The following is a 20,341-nucleotide window of genomic DNA, read 5'->3' as shown; positions in this document are numbered from 1 at the left end:
GCTGAGATTTACTGGTTGTTGGGGGAATTTCCGTTTGGACCACCTATTTTTTTTATCCCTCTGACAGAAGAGGTGTGTATGAAGAGAGTTAGCTATCAGTCTTACAGAGAGCTCTACTCCCTGACAGAGTGAGCCAGACCGTGGATAAGGCAGCACTCCTACGCTCTCCTTCTGGACTGACTCCACGACCAGTCTGTCTCACAGAGATGATTTCAAACCTAGATGATTTCAGCACTTTGTGTATGAAGATGGAGTGGTATCTCCCCCTCTCTGATCTCCTCCCCATCTACCTCACTTAAGGAGGTCCATTGTTAAGTGCCGGGGGCCTGTGGGTGCTGTAAATCAGGCTGCAGAGGGAGGGGATGTGTCCCATGGGGCAAAGCGCACACTCCCAGCAGCCTTCAGGCTGATCTCATCCTGGCTATCCCGACGCTTTAATTAAAGAACTGGTCAATAGCAAAGAGGAAGGTGCTAAGGGGTATGATCTGCACTTCCTACTGTACAGACCGATACGCCAATACACGCGCAGGCAGAATGATGGGGCAGACTAGGTGAAGAAATTCTTCCCTCCTCCCTGGAGCATGTTGTGATCAAACTTGACTGGATTGATAAAAGCTAAGCTTTCTACCACAGTATACTCAATAAGGCTGGATTTCCCCGTCTTTAAAGTTATGAGTGTTTTACCAACCTTGGCTAATTTCTCACCTAAACAACAGCTGTGTTTTTTTGCATTCCTTCATTGCAGCTGCTTTAGCCAGTTTTGGAATCAAACTTAGGCTGGATTTACACACTAATAAAAATGTGACTGTTTACAATGTGACCCAGATTTTTTACATTTCATTGCAGGTTCATGGAAAGCAATATAAGATCTAGGTCGCATAGGGTTAAATTCCACATTTCCAAATAAGCCCCATGTCTCATCAGTGATTACTTCATGGAAGAGGGGGGATGTGTATTGAGATCATCTGTTCTGTCTCAGCCTCAACTAGTACTAAAACTCTGTAGGCCTGTGGAAACTACAGAACACTTCACACAGTGAAAGTACATAAACACTATTTCTTAGTCTCAAGCAATGTAGTGAACAGACAATAGCCGAGGATACACCTCCCTCTTGTGGCGCTAGCAAGGCTTTGTGTAAACCAACTACAGTGAAAACACTGCATTACAATGTGCATTAAGTGACGAGTAATTGCTTTTATCTCATGTATGTTGTCATGTCATGGAAGTATTTGACACTCGGAGCATTGTGTGATACTGCTAATTTTCAACAAGGAAAAACACATTTAAAGAGTTTCCTTCATAATCAATACTGTGCTAGACACAAATTTGGTGCCCAACTCACATGGTCATGGATGCCATCTGCTGACACAACTGGTGCATTACATATTTCTGAAAATTGCTTATATTACAGTTTTTCCAGCACTCAGATTTTGTCAATAACTTGCTACTTGAGACAAGGAGTAAGAAATGTTTCATGTTCTAATTTTGTGTTGACTGAGACCCAAAGTTGCGCAACAGGAAGATTTAAATGTGTCACCAAATTCTTTTACCAGGAATCTACCAGGAATTAAATGCTTCTGGATATTTTATGATGCCAAATCCTTCCATGCAATGTAATTTAGACTAAATTTCAGTCTTGCTTTCTGAAAAAAATAAAAAACAAGTTTAAAACCATTGTTGTAGTATATATGAAAAACATGCACTTATTTAAAAAGAGTAACAGCTTTATTCAAGCTTGAGGCCCTAACTCTCCATTCACTACAATGACTTACTGGGTCAAAATGGACTTCAGTTAACCTGTGAAATGACAAAAGCCAGAACTTACTTTATAAAACAAAACAAACAAAAAAAGCTCTTTACCAAAAACAAATTTATACAAGGTCCTCGAATGTAATTTCATCACGAGGACCACAAAGTCATGCCAAAGAAACAGATAAAAAAAATAAAATGGACTAATCATGGCTGCTACACTAGAGGGGCACTGGTGGCAGCTTTTGTCTACTCCTAAAAGTAAGTCAAAGGATGACTCACCACGGCATTTTTGTTTGTCCTAAGAAACATCAGACTAAGGATCATGATCCTGTGAAGACTTTGATTCTCTTTTGGAGTGTGGGTCCCGTACATACTATTCTCTATTCCTACTACAATTTAAAATATATATTAACTTCGTAAGCAGTAGAAAACTCAGTAATGGGCCCCAAACTTCTTTTACATTATCTAACAGTCTGACAGCAATGGAACTACCAGTCTAGTATAAAACCTTCTTAGTCTAAACAGGTAACAATTGTTAAAACTCATGTTTCTCTTCTACGTATGAGCTAGCATCCTCAGTCCAGTGTTTACAGACCTATTTAACCATGAAGTTGAAGGCCTGACCAGAATCTATATTGACAAATCATCATGTGGACCCACTGTTCCCTTGTCCACCAAGTACAATTAGTCATCTTCACTGAAGATGCCAGAGGTTGAATTTGAGATAAGACATTGCACTGTACAGTACGCACTAGATTTTTAAACATGCGTCTACATCACTATCAGTGCAGGTCAAGACAGAGGTCAGCTCTCAACATCTCTGGATGAGACCTGAGCGAAATTGTACTTTAAATTGTTTCTAATGATATGGGCTGTTTTCATGAGCATTGAATAAATCTAGTCATGGCCAAGAAATTTTCTCCAAAGGATCGGCCCAATTCCATTGAAAATAACTGTAGGCCTAGAACTACTCTTGATCCAGTTATGTGAAAACAGCATTATAAACAGCAGTTTCGACAGGATTTCAGGGGCTGCCCATACTGGTTCCAGTATGGGCGAGCATAATCATTCCATCACAGGTAAGTCTTTGAAAAGATTTCAAATACCATGCTGACCAAGGTCTGAACGTGGACTCGCAGCTCTACACACAGCTCTAAGCCTCACTTACCCTAAACACATTTGAAAGGATGGAACACTGAACAGGAGAACCTATGAACACTGAGCCAAAAAATAAGACTGACAAAGCTTTCTATGAACAAAAGAGCTACAAAATAAAACAAGATGATTGGTTCTACAGTTCAGGGGGTTATTACAGAAGCACTCCGCCTTTAAAATTATATCTCCACTTTAGGAGACAATTTAGAATTTTTGTCAGTTCCTAGACCCAGTTACAATTTTACAGAGTAATTTTATTTTAGGGCACCTTAACTGTTATGATAAGAACAATCAGTGCTGTTCTTGCAACACCTGTCAGTCTGTCGCCATATTCATCAGTGAAGTTGATACAGTATGACTTTGTGAACTAGGTGCCCATATGGAGTTATCATTCATCGTCAGTGATAATTGTCTACAGAAAACCCATTTAAAACAAAGAATATGGAATATTATTATCAGTGGTGTGCAACATCACGTAGCAACCACCGTGAGCTGGAGTAACACGCCCAGTTGAAAAAAAATGGTGGTGCTATCTAATTACCTAGTTAGCCATTTAGTTTTTCCAAGTTATTTTTGCAAATCACTAACAGGGATATATAAATGGTAAGGCTGAGAAGTAATGCTACGATACATTTATGATTTGCAAATGTAATGGAAAATAATGGAACCTTTCTTATCTTATACTTTTGAAAAAAAAAAGGATAGGCAGGTTGAGTTTCATCCTGTAATAGGCCCCTGACATGTTTAGACCAGTGTTATCAGAAAATATATAAAAGTTAATTTCAGATGTATTACACACAAAACATCTACTGGGTAGGTGTGCTGATTACTACCTCAAGGCAGCATAGGCCAAAACCTTTATGTGTTCCGACCAATCATTAATCAGCACTAGCTAGTACACTATTAGTAGTGTAAGGGAACCACAATGAGCGGGACTTGAACACTGAAAGGCCATATGGGTCTGCGTGTTCAGAAATGTCCTTTAGTGGAATTCTTGTCCGTATGATGTGGCAGGCACTACTGGGGCTGTTCGCAGGTCGGCAGCATGCCTAACAGGTGCTGCCTGATGGTCGAGTGCCACAGACCCTCAATGGTAAAAGAAATGTGTATTATGACCAGAATACACACCGACTGCACAGTACATCCGCAGTTCACGTAGCCAAAAATACTTCCCTTCAACCTTTCAAACGAGATCAGATGTGTGCGCTTGTCATTCAGTTATTGCCATAGTAACACGACCCGTTGTCCAAGACCCATGTTTTAGTACTTCCCCTTCTGTCTGTACCATGAATGTAACAATACAAAAAAAAGATGAAAAAAAAATGAGTACAAAATCCACTATCCAGCTCTGGGTGTGAGCTGGCGAGAACAAACTAAAGTTTGGTTGTCTTTAAGCCTGGCTGTTTTGAGGCTGCGATATTGTTGAGCTCCAGTGTGTGGCGTTACTGAGCTGTGGACTGCTGCTGTCTCTGGGGTTTGTCAGGAGGGCCGGCGGTCAGACAGTCAGGCGGTTGTTGGAAGGCTGTAGGGGGCTCCAGGAGGCTGTGTGGGCAGGTGGGTCCTGAGAGTACCCCGACGCTCGACTGTCGCAGCACGACTGGTTCTCCTCTTTGCTCATCCCCACTGTACACAAGCGCCGGTGCCTCAGCAGCCTGTCTGTCCGAGAGAAGTTCTGCAGCCAGACAAAGAAAGACGTGTTTCAGCCGAGACTACTATTGATAGTGCTAGGAGAGCTGGATTGTTAGGACTTGTGTAATATTATGAGTTGCTGACTAAAATGAAGAATCCTAAAAGTACACGGATAGCACATCAGTTGTACAGAAAGAATGGCTCACTAACCTGATGGCAGCGATCGCACTGGTACGGCTTCTCTCCACTGTGCACCCTCTTGTGTCTGTCCAGGTGGTAACGCTGAATAAACCGCATATCACATGCATCACAAGCAAACGGCTTTTCCCCTGCAAACAATCACAGGTTAATTATTTATCATAAAAGCATAGACTGGATATTTTTCTGGATTTTTTTTACTGCTTGCATTATATTAGTGATGTAATACTTTATTGATCCTTGTAGGGAAATTCTCCTTTTGCTTGCCCCCTTCACTTCAGAGCAGATGATGGACTACAGAACAGTAGTCCAGACACACAGTATTCAGTGTCTTGCTCAAGGACACATCAGCAAGTTGGATGCTCACTGACATGAAGGCTTGCACCCAGATCCTCCGGGTGAAGGGAGGTGTCTCTACTCATTACACCACCTTGTTGCCCATATCCAACTACTAATTGCCAAGGACATAGGAAGACCACATTGCAATGAGGAGAAAGGGGGCCTGTAGGCTGGGAATATTCACCTGTATGTGTCAGTATATGTCGCTTGAGGTGGTAGCTACTCCGGAATGCTCCATAGCAGTGGTCACAGATGAAATTCTTCTGCACTTTCAGGGAATTGTCGTCCATATCCATTGGTGGAAGTATAGGCTAACAAAATTTACAATGTTAGCACAGAGTAGGTCTTTGCATGTTGCTTTTCAAAGCATAATTTTGAAACAATCCTTACCTCCACTTTCTCTTTAACTTTGTTGGGTACCCCTGATTTTTTGTGCTTTTTCTTCGGTTGCATATTCTGGTTTGCCTGCATGTCCTTTTGATCCATCATTCTTGATGAGTGGTAATCCCCGTCCTTTCGGATCAACTTTTGGAGGAAAGAGTTGTAGGAGGTAAGTTTGCACAGTAACGAACAGTTTGTCAATACAAAACAAATATAGATGTCTGAATAAATCATATAATGATACAATACTATAATACATCAGCTTTTCCTTGGGATAAGTCCTACTGCAGAATTATGGCTACAATTAGACAACTTAGATTGTTAGTTTTCTGGTTTGGTGTTTCACTTGACTGCCATAACATCTAGAGGTTGATAACATTTTTGTTCATAAAAGGAAAGTTTAGAAATCACAGCTATAACAGGCTTTCTGAGGGACCCTGTCTGCTTTTTCTCCATGCAAAATAAAAAAGGCTCTTGTGGTGAGAGTGGGGCTCTGGCTGGTGTCTCTCTCACCAGGGGTGGACAGCTCCCAGCTGAGGGATGGCCCATGTGGCTGTGGTGGGACTGGCCATGGTGACCCTGGTGCCCATGGCTGTGGCTGTGGCTGTGCTGTGAGTGGGTCTGGTGGCTGTCAGGACTGTCCCGCTGCCCCTGGCCCAGGGATGACATCATCTTCTTCTGGCCTGGAATGCTGTTGGCTTGCATCAGTGCCATGCTGGACAGCACTGCCTCGCAGCCCAGCAACCCAGCCTAGCAACAGAAACAACAGGTCAGAGCAGGGAGAGGGGGCAACTGGACTCCTCACAGAGACAAGGAGTCAGGGAGAGACTGAGCAGTATAGGGGTAACGGGGAAATGCACTGGCCCAGGACTGGGAACACAAAGAGTAAAACCATGATGGTGATTCTGGAGATGAGGAGACTTCCACTGACCCATTTCATATGGTCTCGAACAGAGGTGTTGGAATGGTGTGTCATCGCCGTGGTTTGAATGCGTGTGTGTTTAGGGGAACAGAGGGGGCTTCACTCAGGATGAGGGGTGACAGAAGAGACCACACCCACCCAAATCATCAGTGGCCAAAGCCTGAAAGTAGAGGCATGACAACATGAGGCTAAAATTTCTACATGTTGGAATCAGGAACTGGAATGCCAGACCAATCCGTTTAGGTTTAATCAGTCATCAAATCTGGATACAACCAGAAATTTAGGCCCAGCATTAATGCAGTTGGTCAGACTTGAAGAGAGCCCCAATGGTTTGGTGCATGCCAATTATTGCCATGGTCAACAGAAAACATATGACAGTCATGTAAAAGGATATACTTTGATGGTCAAAGAAAACAAGGAAATCTGATGGAGAGGATGAAGACAACATAAGTCTTAAAAAAAACCCACATATCTATTTAGACTTAATATACATATTAAGCTAACAAATGCTTTATGCATGACATGATTTAAACAAGTACAAAAGGCTAAGCTTTCTAAAGAAAATGTGTTTAAGAGAGGATTATTTAAATCTACTTTAAAACAGAGGCACCTGAAATTGTTTAGGCATCCTAAAACAGAACAGCCAACACTGTTAAACGTATAGTGTTGGGCTTTTTAACTTCATACAGATGAGAGTGCCTTGGATTTTTTCTTCTCTTATTTCCTTTACTGTTAAAAGTATGTAAGACTTTAGTGTTTTTTGTCGAAGCAAGTTTGGCTGACTGTACTTGAGGAAGTAAGCTCAATAATCTGAAACTTGAAAGCTATTCATGTACAGAATAACTTAAGTGATTCTATATCTAGGCAAGTCATGTTGGCATTTCGCCCGAACCCCTTTTCCAACACAGTTTAATTGAGGAGAGAGCAAGTAATGATTCATTATTTCTCTCAGCTATTAGCAGTGTACCCTGAACTTCAGAAGATGGCTGGGGCAATAATTTTGATGCTTAGTTTAATTGTTTCAACAAATTGTGTAGTATGCATCAGGAAGATGAAGATTTGAGTTGTGTAAGTTGTTACAACTTCACAACATAAATGATTTAGCAAGCGTGTTATTTAATACCTAAGAACAGTGTTTTATGTTAATTTTGTTGCCCAAACACATGATAAGACAGTAATCAAAGCTATAGCTACTAGCCTCACACACCTCCTTATCCTCTTTTACATGAAAAAGTCAAGGAGACTGACCAGAAACTCAGTGGTGAATGGTATAAAGGAGGAGAGATGGTAATTGGAGGGTAGCTGGCATTATATCTTTGGTACCACCTAACCATGAATTACCTTTGAGCAGGACCCAGCTACAGCTAACTTTGCAGTCTGAACTCTTCAGTGATTAAACTGTAAACATCATGCAAGCATTAAAAGGAACCCAGTGGTATATTTAGGCCTTTATAAACCATACATATGCCTGTGTAATTGACGCTTGAAGTGAGACAAAAAGCATTGTTACTCATAAGGTACAGATCATATAAATGAAAAACATTATTTTTCATATAAATGCCATTCTAAGTATTTGAAGTTGAAAAGAATCTTACACTCTCATTAATAAGCATGAGGTTTTGTGTTCTTGTAAAAGCAAACACAGATCAGCCAGACATGATATCTCGTTTTGAAAATGATCAATTCCCGCACTAAATGGTATAATGACTGAACTGTTTGCATGCCCTGTTGGCAACATGAGCATCTCTGAACAAGTGAGCTTTATTGGCCAAATGGGACAATATCGGGAGAACAATTAAAAAGGCTGTTTGGTGTAGCTGCGTAAGCTTTGTAGAGCATGGATTTAAAAGTGTGGAGTATGGTGAGAGTCCCTACTTGATGAGACAGAAAAGGCTAGCTAGCTAGCTAGCTGGCTAGTAGTCAGGCTTTGGGACAACTCTGCTGTGACTGTGTCCTGAACCCCCACCCCCCGCCCCAGACAACACAACAACAGCGAGGCAGGGCGTGCGGGTTGAGCGCCGACTACAAAATAACACCACGCTCACTGCCTACATTTGTTAGAAATACAAAAGTTGTATATTACAAAGCATGACAAGAGTCGCGAGTGATATATGCTGGAAAATGGTCTCCTTACCGTTCGATCTTAAGAGTTTAGCGGGTTATTATTTCTTGTCGCACTTCCAATTTTTTCTCAGTTTACAAACACTGACAGGAAACGGTACCGGAAGTGCTCCCCGGGGAGAGTTCTGATTGGTCAGCCGGTGACTCACGTGATTAAAGAGGAGCGAGCGAGCCACACTCGCGGCCATGTTTGTAAGGGAATGGTGTAGGAAAAGAGAGAGGGAGAGGGAGTTCGTGAGGCTGCACGGATGTGAGTAATGTCCAGCGCCAAGTAAAGCAAAGAAAATGAATGGGATCAACAGAGGTAGACACGCTGTTTAGTGGCGTGCAGTTCCTGTCACGGACAAAACATATAAAAGGGCACCGCATCCCCACAAATAGCAGGGTAGAATTTCTAGGGACATACTATAGCCATTACATGGGGAAAGATTTTTTTGAAAGGTTGCTTTAAAGAGTTTAGAGATAATAATATCCAACCATTGACTGTTGAATGAGTCAGTTTATTTCAGTTTATTGGGCAGTTTTCAAAACACAATTAAAGGCCACATTCACTTGAGAATTATGAAGCATAGGCTAAATAAAAAATAGAGTCCACACACTACACATTTAGTTGCCAATTACCAGGTATGTTGTGACATTTTGAGCCATCATGCTCTTCATCAGACATGAAAGACAATGAACACTCATCAAAAGCCACTTGATCACCTGGTCAAAGAAACATCACCAATCATACTAATCACCACATTCAAATACAACATACTCAATAATACATTGTGAAATTTCATAATACAGTATTTACAGAATATAATTGCAAAATATTATGGCAAGTAAAGAACCATATTCACAATATATACACAATTATCCACCGCAACTTCATTTTGTTTGGGTGGATTACTTGAGGTTTTTATTAATTTTAATCCTGTCCAGAGTGACCATGTCGATGATTTTCCTCTCCACCATTGCTTTTGGCCCCAATTACCCAGTGCGCTCATATAAGTGGTCTCGTAATTGTAGTCCTGTCTGGGGAGACACATCTGTGTTTTGATTCATGTGCAGATTATTTGGGCACCGGTCGCACTAATTCCTATTGCCAATGAGCGCTGAATTTAATTTTTCTCTGTGAAAGTGAAGATGGTGGTGGATGGTGTAGAAGCATTTGAGGAGGTTTTATGAATTTAATTGGTCAGAACCCACCTACACCCATGCTTCTCCTTCTCGGGAGCCGATAAGGCGAAAACAGAAGTTAATAAAGTCCATCAGGAGAGCTACGTCCTACAAGCTGCTATAATTGGCCATTTTGTATATCTATTAAAGCCAGATTTCAGAATTAATTAGGCAGAAAATAGGCTACTTCTTGTAGTTTAGACTATCCAATGACATTTTAACAAACCCCCGAATTCATAGTAAATTATGTTGATCTAAGAATATATTAACACTGCTGCCAGTTAAGGCTGGACCCATAATTCTCCTAACTCAATCAGTCCTCAAACTGAACACTTTTTATCTGGTTGTTGGTGCGGACTATACTGTGTATTTTATAGTATTTATAACAATGGGAAAAGTAACAAAGTGTGCTTTTCATGGTGATGGCAGCAGTATGAGCAATGACTGCATGTATTCTTTTATTTTATGCATGTAAACGTAGCCAGTGATGAATGCCCCCGTACTTATAGAGAGAAGAGTGGCAGTCACATTATACAAGTTGGCAAGAAAAGTTGAATTCCATGATATGGCCAACCTGCTTGGCATCCAAAGGCCAAAGTCTGTACCTGTAACAAGCCATCAAAGTGGGATTCGAGAGGAAATCTGGATTTCCCATGTGTGTTGGAGACTTGGATGGCACTCACATACCAACAACAGCTCCCCCAACCTACTACTACTGGGAACCACAAAGGCTGGTTTAGTGTTTAGTGTGGTGTTTTAGGCTCTTAAAGACCACACTTAGAAGCTCATGGACTTTGATGTTGGGTGGCCTAGAAAGTACCATGATGCCTTTGTTTTTGAAAATTCTAAACTTTGCACATAGCTGGTACAGGGTATTTTTTACCCGCTCCCACCAAGTCCATTTAAGGCACAGACATTCCTGTCCTCTTAGTGTCTGACTCTACCTACAGTTTTGAGAACCTTCCCTGACGACACAGCAAAAGGACCGCACAGAGATTACAATGCAGCGCTCACATCCATGTAGAGTGATGGCTGGGATGTTCTGGCCACGTCTCCATGCATGGACACTTAAAAATGTTAAACTGGCAGTATGTTAAACTCCTAAGTAATGATCGTGACAAATTGAAACAGAAGTGACAAATAGAAACAGTACAAAACTGTCTCCAACAGCTCCATTCAGAGAAAGCCGGACTCACCAATGCTACATCTTTTGCCTCTCTTGTCCCTTTGGTATCCTTTTGTATAAAGCAATCACAGACCGGCTGGGTCGGTCAACACAAGTGAGTGCTGTGTGTAGTTTACTCAATGTGCTCTTTGCACTTTATCCAGTTGAATGTGGACCTGACCAAAAGGCGTCACTCAGAGACCCTTGTGTAAATTGAGTTCCATACTTTATGATTTATATAGGTGGGCTACAGCATGAGCAAGCCAGAGGAGTCTCATCATCTCTCACTAAGCTCCAATGTAGTCTGCATTGCCTCCGTCATTCAATGAACTGTGTTCATTTCTCCTACATGATGCAATTCACAAAGATGTAATGTGTTTTTTTATTGTATAATGGGGGAACTGACCCTATTCAAAGTTATGAGTACATCAATATACTGTAATATTATATGATGACCAATATTAGATAGGTCTATAGCCTATATAGAGTATATTTAAAGCAACATGTAGGCTACATGATGAATATCAATGAATGATGCTGGTGACATTGTTCACACATAATTTCCTAATCTCTCAATTACATCAAAAAGAAAGTCTAGATTTTGATGGGAAACTTGTGAAATTTACCTTTGCCAATCTGTCCCAGTAGTCTGCACTTCCCTCCTTATCTTGCTGCTCCCACAAGTTGAAAGCCCTCTCCTGTCTTCATCTGTTCCACCAGGTATCTGTAGAAAAAATTATATTGATACCAATCAAAGCCAAACCATTTAGTATCAATCAAGTGATCTCAACTTGATCTGCGCCTTATTAAATTCATTGAATACTTTGCAAGGAACCGTAACTAAGAAAGTCAGGGTGTTGGTGTAACTTGACCTGGCATTGCTATACCTCACCACAACACTTGTTTAGTAAAATGACACATTCTTGAACTTGCGTAAGATTTTGCCAGCTGCATCTTTACATCCAGCTCATCTGGAATCATACGGCCCCTTTACAACATGAGCCAGTGAGGGAAGCATAGAAAGATGGGATAGCAGGGCATTACTGAAATAATAGATCCACAGTGGAGATTCAGCTAAGATCACTTTCATCTACCAGTCATCCACCTGCCAACACAGCCAACTCAGAACCTCATTCTCCATCAACACAAATACTGGGGCCAATGCAAAGGTGTACCTGTAAGAACATAGAACAGAGAAAGGTCGTCCCATAAGACAAATATAAGATTAAAGCCTCATATCAAAGGGTGGATAGCCTGTTAAAAGTTTGAGTATTTGTGTAGTTTGAGACAATGAGCTTGCTCAGAGTTGTATTTTACATCAAAATATGAACGGGTAAAGTACAAAACGTCATCTTAAATATATAAGACAATTGAGAACTGAGAACGGTCCCTACCCACTTTTGCTATACCATCATATGATATATATTTTAACTCCTGTCTTAGTCATGCCAACTGGGGTCTGAAGTTTGTCTTTTCAGCCAGACACCGCTCTTTTCTTCTGCTTCAGAAGCTGCTTCTGTGGTCTGAAGTAATCCCTAATCTCTAAATAGTAGTGGATGTGGCTATAAATCCACAGCACCCAACTTCCACAGGGCGGATTTCCCGTCTCTAAACTTATTCCTGTCAATGCCTCATCTGCCACATCTTCTCATGGCACAGTGAGTTATGTTAAAACATATTGTCAGTTGTTTCGGTCGCCGCCTTCCAGTTGCATGTGAGTATAAATTGGGGATGGATTACATGTCACTTTAGATGGCTTTTGAATGGTGATGTGATTAACAGCTTAATCACATCACCAGCTATTATAAAATTATTGTGCAGCTCTGCGTTGAGTGGCTTATTGCTTTTATAAAACAGTGGTACCACACCATTGTAGATTTAATTTTTAATTAATAATATCTAAATATTAAATGTTATTCTTCCATCAAGATATATAATTTGTGAACAGATGCTAAACAGCATGATTGTTAAGCAATACATAACTAGCCTAACTGTATGGGCAGGGAGTCAAGGGTGTGTGTTTATCAGGTATTCTACAATGGCTTCCAATGTGTCTCAGCCAATCAGAACTGAGGACTGGAACTATCTGTTTCATACATGTTCACCATGTAAAGTAGTGCTTTCATGTAGCGGCCAAATATCTGGAATTAAAATGAATTAGAATGTGGTATATTTCTGTGTATGTGCACTACAAAGCTGGTTAATCAACAGACAAATTTACTGCCCCAGTACTGTTTTTGTCTCTGAGATGTCTGCCCCCTTGCAGAAAATCTCCTCCATGATGCTTTTAAAGGTTTCAGTCTGGAACATTTGGCCCTCTGAATGGCCTGTTGAAGGGTCATTCAGTTCATGTCCATCTGTGGTTATCAGTGCGCTGTTCTCTGAGATGGGATCATTCAATATCACAGCACCGTGTTTTAGTCATTAAAGTATTGGACTGAATAAAGGAAGGGGTTGTTGCACTGTATATCATGTAATGTGTCAGCTGTAAACCCACACACAGTGGGTTTATAGCAGAAAATGCCAAGTATGGTGGTGAGGTCAGGCAAAAACCTATCATTTTGTTGCGCTCAATTTAAAAGTATAGTGAGATTGGGTCATTTGGATGGACAGACTCTTGCACTGCCAAACTCTCCATCTTGTCATTAAATCTTGCATTCAATCTTAAAATCTTTTTTTTTCTTAGAACAAGTAGAATAATCTGCCACTGTGTTGAGTTAATTTCACTTGCTTGTTCAAGAATATATTGAAATAAGGTAGATCACTCATCTTGTTTCAAGATATTTTAGTGAAGGAATTTTTTTAATTATCTCACCCGACTGGCATTATTTTTCACTTATCTGAGAAAAATAAGATTTCATTACACAACACAAGAGTAAATGAGGCAAGAACATTTTTGCAGTGTGGGTTAGGTGAAGTGGGTTCAGCAAAAAAATATCAAAACTGTTATTAGTGCTATTACCCAGATGTAACATATTAATAGTTTTGATGAGAATCAAAGAGGCAATAAAGATTGAAGAGACAACAGTTTCTGCAGCAAAATCAGTCGACGAGAAGATAGACGATAAACAGTCTGGGCAGATTGATGTGATTGAGTGATAAGAAAGATTGAAGGGCTTAGATGAGACATACTATTGTTTGTGGGCAGATTTTTTAATCCCATAATGTCAGAAGTACAAGTACTTTAGCCTACTGTGCCAGATGGACACAAATATTCTTGCTTACTTTACATCTATCTTCAAATATATTCAAGAAAAAAAATCACTGGCATGTTGGTAGATAAAGGCCACATGCAAATATGAAGTAGCAACAATAGCACTGTATTCTACATTTGCTTCTTAAAAATGATGTAATTTTGAAATCGCTGCTTGACTAAAACAAAAGCTCACAAATAAAAACAGAAATATACAATACTTACATGATAATGGGACTATATTTGCCATATTCACACTTTTGAAAAGTTACTGAATCCCTTTAACAAATCAAATACCTAAACTAGGCTGTACTGAAAAGGCAGACCTTTATATAAGAAAAAACAAAGTATATCCACACACTGCAATCCTCCCATATGCATATTATTTATTACCAACTCGTGATGTTTCGGGAGCTCGAAACTAGTTGCAGTGTGCAGTGTGTATGTTTTTTGATGTATGGCCTGTATTTGTCTGCCACCTGCGTTCAACACCAGGATGTGCTTTATATAAGGCCACCAAGAATAGGTGTCATGGCAGGAGTGGGAGGGAGGCAACCTTTGTCCCAGACAAGTTAATTAATGTGATCTGGGATGAGGTAACAAATGGGAGAAACAATGAGGAATAGAGTAATTGCTGATTTATGTGTTTCTGTCACATAAATACCAAAAAAAGTTGATGTCAATTCACTTGTTCCATTTGTAACTAGAAGGGCACTCGGAGAGCGCAGACCTCCGCCAAGGTTTGTGCTATTATTGCTTGTTTGTGAGTCGGATCCGGATCCGCTCCAAAATTGAATGGGTTCTTCCTCAGCCCATGCTACACCATTCCACGAAGTTTCATGAAAATCGGGCCAGTAGTTTTTCCGTAATAAAAAAATCCGTAACAGACAAACAAACAAACGGCACCGAAAACATAACCGCCTTGGCGGAGGTAAAAACAAGCAATACTGTGTACATTTCATCAAAATAAATGGCTCACATAGAGTATTAACCAGTTTAAAATCCTATTTTCCAGAGCATAACATGAAGTGAATGTTAAATTAATGTTGAGTTACAAAATAATTGCTATCATAACATGATAGTGAAGAGGCAATTTTCTTTTCTTTTGTTATACCAATTTTGTGGCCATGCATCAGTCCCCGAGAAGTGAGAACAGCTCATTTGCTTTCCTGTTGTCTGCTTGATGTTTGTGAATCCTGATAAGGCCTTTTAGAGTTCGGAGGGGGGTGGAAATCAATACTACACACTCAAAGAAGGATGTTTTTCTGAACTATTGATAGAAAATACAAAAACCTGGACTTTACCTTTCAAACCAAATCTGTTTTGGTTAATGTTATTGTAATATCAAAATTACTTTGTCATACGAAATAGTATGAGTAGATAATCGTCCCTGTCACAGTGTCCCTGAACAAGAGACCTCTTGCTCAATGGGTGCTGCAGCCTGTTGTGATATACATTTGTCTTGGGGTTATAAAGCCTTGAGGTTGTTGTTTCTTTCCTGATATGGAATGAGTATCTCTAGGATAGAAATCACATTATTCATTTCCATTAAAGAAATTCCCTGAGGAAGGGGTTTCAGTCTCTGGCAGGCGGTGACGGCCTCAGCTGGTCTCCAGTAGAAAGTCTATGCTTTCAGGTGGTAGTGCCCGGTCTCCCCGGCTGAGCAGGGAGTGCAGCTGGGCAGCTGTGGCATTTTTCCTCTGGAGGGTACACCAGTAGCGCAGCATGGCAAACACTCGGTCCACGTGGCTGTTTGGATAGTCCTCCTCGATCTGCTCCAGCTTCACAGAGGGGATGCTCAGTGCCAGTATGCCAATCTCCCGCCAGGATCGCCCAATAGCACCAGCCACCAGCATCAGCTGCTTCTCCTTCAATAAGCGAGAGCCTGTGCAATGAAACAGGGAAAAGAAGTTAGCTCGTGGTAACCATCGTCTCTTCACAATGTTTTGAAGGGAACAGCTTCAAGTGTAGTAACCCACCATTCTTGCATATCTGTTTAGAAGGAGTAGTCTCTTCTGACTCAGGAGCTGTTTTTCTCTTTCTTGTTGTTTCCCCTTGTAGATAGTAAAAAACACATGAATATTTAACATATAGAAATATAACCATATCTTATTGTTAGATGAACACATTGTGCAGACTGTCTCTACCTGCTGGTATTGTGTTGACTTGCAGGTCCTTGAGAAAAGCAAGCAAGGGGAAGGTGTCCTGCAGGTCCTTGTGCTTCAGTAGTTGCAGTAGGCCCTGTGCTGCCTCAGGCCCTCTCTGGATCACATGGTCCAGAAGATCCCTAACCTGCTCGCTAGGAACAGGGAGAGCTTTCACCTGCTTGTAGCCGTGGGGAGACAGCAGGAGGCGAGAGTCTGCATGCTGCAGTACAAAGTCAGCATCGGCACTCAGGATGTCTATTAACTTAGCCTTCAGGCTTCTCAGGAGCTGGATTTCTCCTGCTGGTTCCTCAGCCATGATTGAATGCCACTTACATCAGCACCTGAAAAAATAACACAATGATGAAATCTCAAATCTCTCTAATGCAAGCAGTGATGAAATCTGAAATAATGGCAAAAATACAAAACCAATTACTGAATGAATTTTTTGGCGGTTCAACCAGGCTCAGTTCTGATTTTTTTTTTTTCATTTAGCATTCTCAGGAAATAGGTGCATATTGAATTCACTGAATGAAAGAGTTTGCATCCCTGTTACTTAGGGACTGCACTTCTATGACTGTTGGGCTTTACTGATGGATGATCATAGGTTATCTCAGTTGTATCTAGTAGTACTGCATTTGTTAATTTCTTGGCCATTAGTTAATGTCCTAATTAGCTTGTTGCTCAATCTTGGACTACCATTGCCTGTAGCAGTATAGTATAGTAGATATAGAATTATCATCCAGTTTCTGAATTGGCCATACAGATAGTATATATATTTTTTTCACGTTTATTAAATACCCAAAGATTTCAGAGAAAATGTTAAACCCAAGGCCCACGTAGCACTGCAAGTCTCTCCAATGATCTGGTCATCACTGATAAAAAATACACTGTATGATTATGAAAGAAGTAGGCTACCTTGATTTTGCAGCAGTTTGTATTGAATTTTAAGCTGGTACTGTATGTTTTAAGGCCGATGAACACATAACTTGCAAAACTTCCATTTGTATTTCCATCTTCTACACTCTCTTCATTTTATGGCCTAAGGGGCAGTGGCTGCTGTATCCAGAGGGTATATCTAACTATAAAGCAAGGAATCTCTGTCTGTCTGTCTGTCTGTGTGAGTGAGTGAGTGAGTGAGTGAGTGAGTGAGTGAGTGAGTGAGTCCTTCGCATATCTCGAGAACCGTTCGTCCGATCTACTTCACACTTGGCGGGTGTATTGCTGGGGACCCAAGCACGTGCAGTGTCGGATTTGGTGCAATTTGGACACGCGACACGTTCAATATTAATACACTTTGAATAAACAAGCGAAGAGCGCTCTGTGCAGCCGCGGGGCGAACGATGCTGTTTAATAATTAATATGAAACTGCTTCTTTATAATAGGTTAACACCTGTAAAATTGTTTGCAGTGTGTGGAAGATTCACAGAATGTGTTTTTAAGCACCTTATATTTAAGGTGCTCAAAAACACATTCTGTTAAATTCAAGTATAGGCCTACGTCATTAAAATAATAGCCTATTTATTATTACCATTAATTCAAAACGATGTTTGGTTGCCAAACTAGGCTAACAGGGACTCAAATTAGGACTAAAATAAAATTCAAACTGTGGTGTATATGAAAAAGAATCAAAGCAAAAGATAAAACTGTAAAATGTAAATGTGTTTGTTTAATAAGTCGCTCAGTGGTCTGCGATGAGTGATTCATAATTTGTTTACAACCTTTCAACCTACAGTACACCTGTATTATAAATGCAGATGTATATTATTATTATACTAATACGATTTATGAACCATTTGCGTTACGTTCCACAAAATATCTCACATCACTTTAGACAGCGCCGTCCCAGGCTGAATGCATCACAGTATTGATTGATTGATTTTATTTGACAGTTTCATTTAAAAAAAACAAACAAACACCGGCTCTGCCAAGGCATTGAGTGCATATATAAAAGGAAAAGTATGTTACAGCTTCCTGGTTTCCTGCCATAGTTCATAACTAGACCATCTCATCATACACAGCAGCAGAAGGCTTTACCCAGTTACTACTTGTTTATGTAATGTTTAAGTTATCTCCAGCAGACATGTTAATACATCTCCCAAACAGCTTTAAAGCGAACAGCTAGGTAGAGTCTCTTACCATTTACTCTAACAGCTGTGCTAATATAAAAAAAAAGACACGACCAACGCCATTGTTTACACTCTAGTCGCGCACATTTCCTCCTCGTCTTTGTTGCCGCTTCTTTCCTTCTTTATGAATTTGCGGCAGACTGCACTGTTTGTTACCACCAGCACCTCATTTGTGTGTACTGCCACCCAGTGGAGGGATGACTGCAATCCTCTGCCTTGGCTGGTGAAACTTGGAATTGGTGACATCTGGTGGAATTACTTGTACATTGCACTGTTAGTTGTATAGTCATCTGTGAGGGGGCAAATATTGAAAAAGAATTGAATTTGAACTTATCAGTGCTCTTTTAGAGGCCAAAAAGAGCCTGCTAACAGAAGAAGACAAATGCATAAGGTTTCAAATAATCTAAAATAACTGCTACTTATAATGTGACACTGGTGCCAAAAAAGCAGTGGAAATTCTTCTTTTCACTACCTGCTCAAATAGATGGTGGACCCAGCCATGCCTTTCTAATATATGTTTATATATATATATATATATATATGTTTATATGTTAAATGAAAGTTGATGGGTTTGAAAATTTGTAAAGGGTGGTGGTGGTGGTGGTAGGACTCAGCATTTATGGTGATTTCTGGCATTTCTTGATATGTCAATAGGTTTGATCATTGCATTTATTTGCTTTTACTATAGTGTGCTGTTCTGTCTGTCTGTCTGTCTGTCTGTCTATCTATCTATCTATCTATCTATCTCTCTATCTATCTATCTAAAAACGTAAAATGTAAAATGTAAATACTAATATAAAGGGAATACACAGTCGCCTGTAGCAGTATAACTAAGCCTATGTACATCATCCTCCATGATGAGCTGTTTCACTGAAATGAGGGTGAGATGAGAGCTCAAATTCCTCAACCAGGAGACAAACACACTCTGTTGCCGTTTTTCATTTAAATAGCTAAACTGTAAACTAAATGGCCTCTCTGCCTGGAGGGCCCTCTTCCTCAAAACAAGAAGCTCAAAAATTCATGTCGTATCTGAGAGATGTGTTGTGGTTCATGGTGGGGAAGTGGAATGCTGTAAACACAGGAATAAATATTTGATCATTTTGTTTGAGCACAAAAGATTCACTGCATGAATACCAAACAGCAGATGTGTAGGCCTATATGTGTGTCTGTGTGTACGTGTGTGTGTGTCAGTGCAGTAGGAGTGATACAGGCTCTACGTCCGAGTTTAGCAGGATCATTTCAGGGAACGCGTTTCTGACTGTTACCGGACAACAATTATCACAGGCCACTGGCCACATGGCTGACTTAGCCTGTTTACTCGGCTTCAGCTCTGTGAAATGACAAATCAATGTCTTATTCCTGGATGGATATTTGCTTTGTGTGAGAGGAAAAGCCTCTGGAGCCCATTTCATCCATACACAGCATACACTCTGAGTCACTGTGTGTATTAGCTGTCTGAATAAATCCAATTCTCTCTCTGAGACACTCAGCTTACAGTGGGTGGCAAGAGTAGACAGAAGCAAGCAAAACACTGCATGGGCATTATTTATTCTTACCAGCCAGGTAAAGCTGGTAATGCACATCTATATACCTGTATGTACTTCAGATGAGACTATTACACCATGCGTTTAGAATCTGAGCTTAATTGGACTCGATCTTGAGATAATGTGTCATGAAGTCATACACAGAAACACAATGATCTACATGTGTGATGAAAGTAGACACACATTGACATGCTGGGGGGTTTCAACTCCAACTGTGTGGTTGAAGTGCGCACTTGGTCGTTTTTGCATTGTATCACTATAATACAAGTGGAGCATATTCTGTGTGGAATATGAAAATGAACTCACTTCACCGTTGAATGGCCATGATCTCTCTCATACTCTCGTGCTTTTTATCCCGCATGACTCTCTCTGTCAAGTGGTAAACTCCATTTGTACGCGCATGCTACTGGTGGATGGTACAATAGCTCGGTCTCTCGACAGCACTGATGGAGAATAATGCCGTTTCCTTATGAGTGGCTCTGGCTCCATTCTACAGACCTGTGCA

The 20,341-nt window shown here is 40.5% G+C and overlaps 2 protein-coding genes across 3 annotated transcripts; both read right to left on the bottom strand.

Annotated features, from left to right (window-relative positions):
* Positions 1–1,733: 1,733 nt before the first annotated feature.
* Positions 1,734–8,586, bottom strand: znf740b (zinc finger protein 740b). Of its 2 annotated transcripts, XM_071544864.1 has the most exons (7): positions 8,511–8,586; positions 6,386–6,536; positions 5,968–6,204; positions 5,464–5,598; positions 5,258–5,384; positions 4,747–4,865; positions 1,734–4,579 (listed from the first exon to the last, which is right to left on the bottom strand). In XM_071544864.1, exons 2-7 carry the CDS (start codon positions 6,428–6,430, stop codon positions 4,403–4,405), a joined length of 840 nt encoding a protein of 279 aa, XP_071400965.1. In that variant the 5' UTR covers positions 6,431–6,536; positions 8,511–8,586; the 3' UTR covers positions 1,734–4,402. The 2 variants fall into 2 exon arrangements, with proteins under 2 accessions (XP_071400965.1, XP_071400966.1); XM_071544865.1 differs by lacking the exon at positions 6,386–6,536 and having other exon boundaries at positions 8,511–8,573.
* Positions 8,587–13,695: 5,109 nt separating this feature from the next.
* Positions 13,696–18,385, bottom strand: LOC139665860 (uncharacterized). Its single transcript, XM_071544866.1, has 4 exons — positions 18,303–18,385; positions 16,167–16,507; positions 15,999–16,073; positions 13,696–15,904 (listed from the first exon to the last, which is right to left on the bottom strand). Exons 2-4 carry the CDS (start codon positions 16,480–16,482, stop codon positions 15,621–15,623), a joined length of 675 nt encoding a protein of 224 aa, XP_071400967.1. The 5' UTR covers positions 16,483–16,507; positions 18,303–18,385; the 3' UTR covers positions 13,696–15,620.
* Between the last annotated feature and the right edge of the window lie 1,956 nt (positions 18,386–20,341).

The sequence above is a fragment of the Centroberyx affinis genome, unplaced genomic scaffold (assembly GCF_046629955.1).
Source record: "Centroberyx affinis isolate AG114_WGS23_722 - 3 ecotype Tasmania unplaced genomic scaffold, CSIRO-AGI_Caff_v1 ptg004707l_1, whole genome shotgun sequence".
NCBI lineage: Eukaryota > Metazoa > Chordata > Actinopteri > Beryciformes > Berycidae > Centroberyx > Centroberyx affinis.
The sequence above is the reverse complement of the archived record's forward strand: the minus strand, read 5'-3'. Positions and strand labels throughout refer to the sequence as shown.

Excerpts from the sequence above, each read along its gene's own strand:
- LOC139665860 (XM_071544866.1), bottom strand. The coding sequence starts at position 16,482 with ATGGCTGAGGAACCAGCAGGAGAAATCCAGCTCCTGAGAAGCCTGAAG. Across the intron at positions 16,074-16,166 it reads AGTCAACACAATACCAGCAG|GGGAAACAACAAGAAAGAGA; the intron begins GTAGAGACAGTC and ends ACTATCTACAAG. Across the intron at positions 15,905-15,998 it reads TAAACAGATATGCAAGAATG|GCTCTCGCTTATTGAAGGAG; the intron begins GTGGGTTACTAC and ends TTCATTGCACAG.
- znf740b (XM_071544864.1), bottom strand. The coding sequence starts at position 6,430 with ATGACACACCATTCCAACACCTCTGTTCGAGACCATATGAAATGG. Across the intron at positions 5,599-5,967 it reads CTGGGAGCTGTCCACCCCTG|TTGATCCGAAAGGACGGGGA; the intron begins GTGAGAGAGACA and ends TTCCTCCAAAAG. Across the intron at positions 5,385-5,463 it reads AAGTTAAAGAGAAAGTGGAG|CCTATACTTCCACCAATGGA; the intron begins GTAAGGATTGTT and ends AAATTTTGTTAG.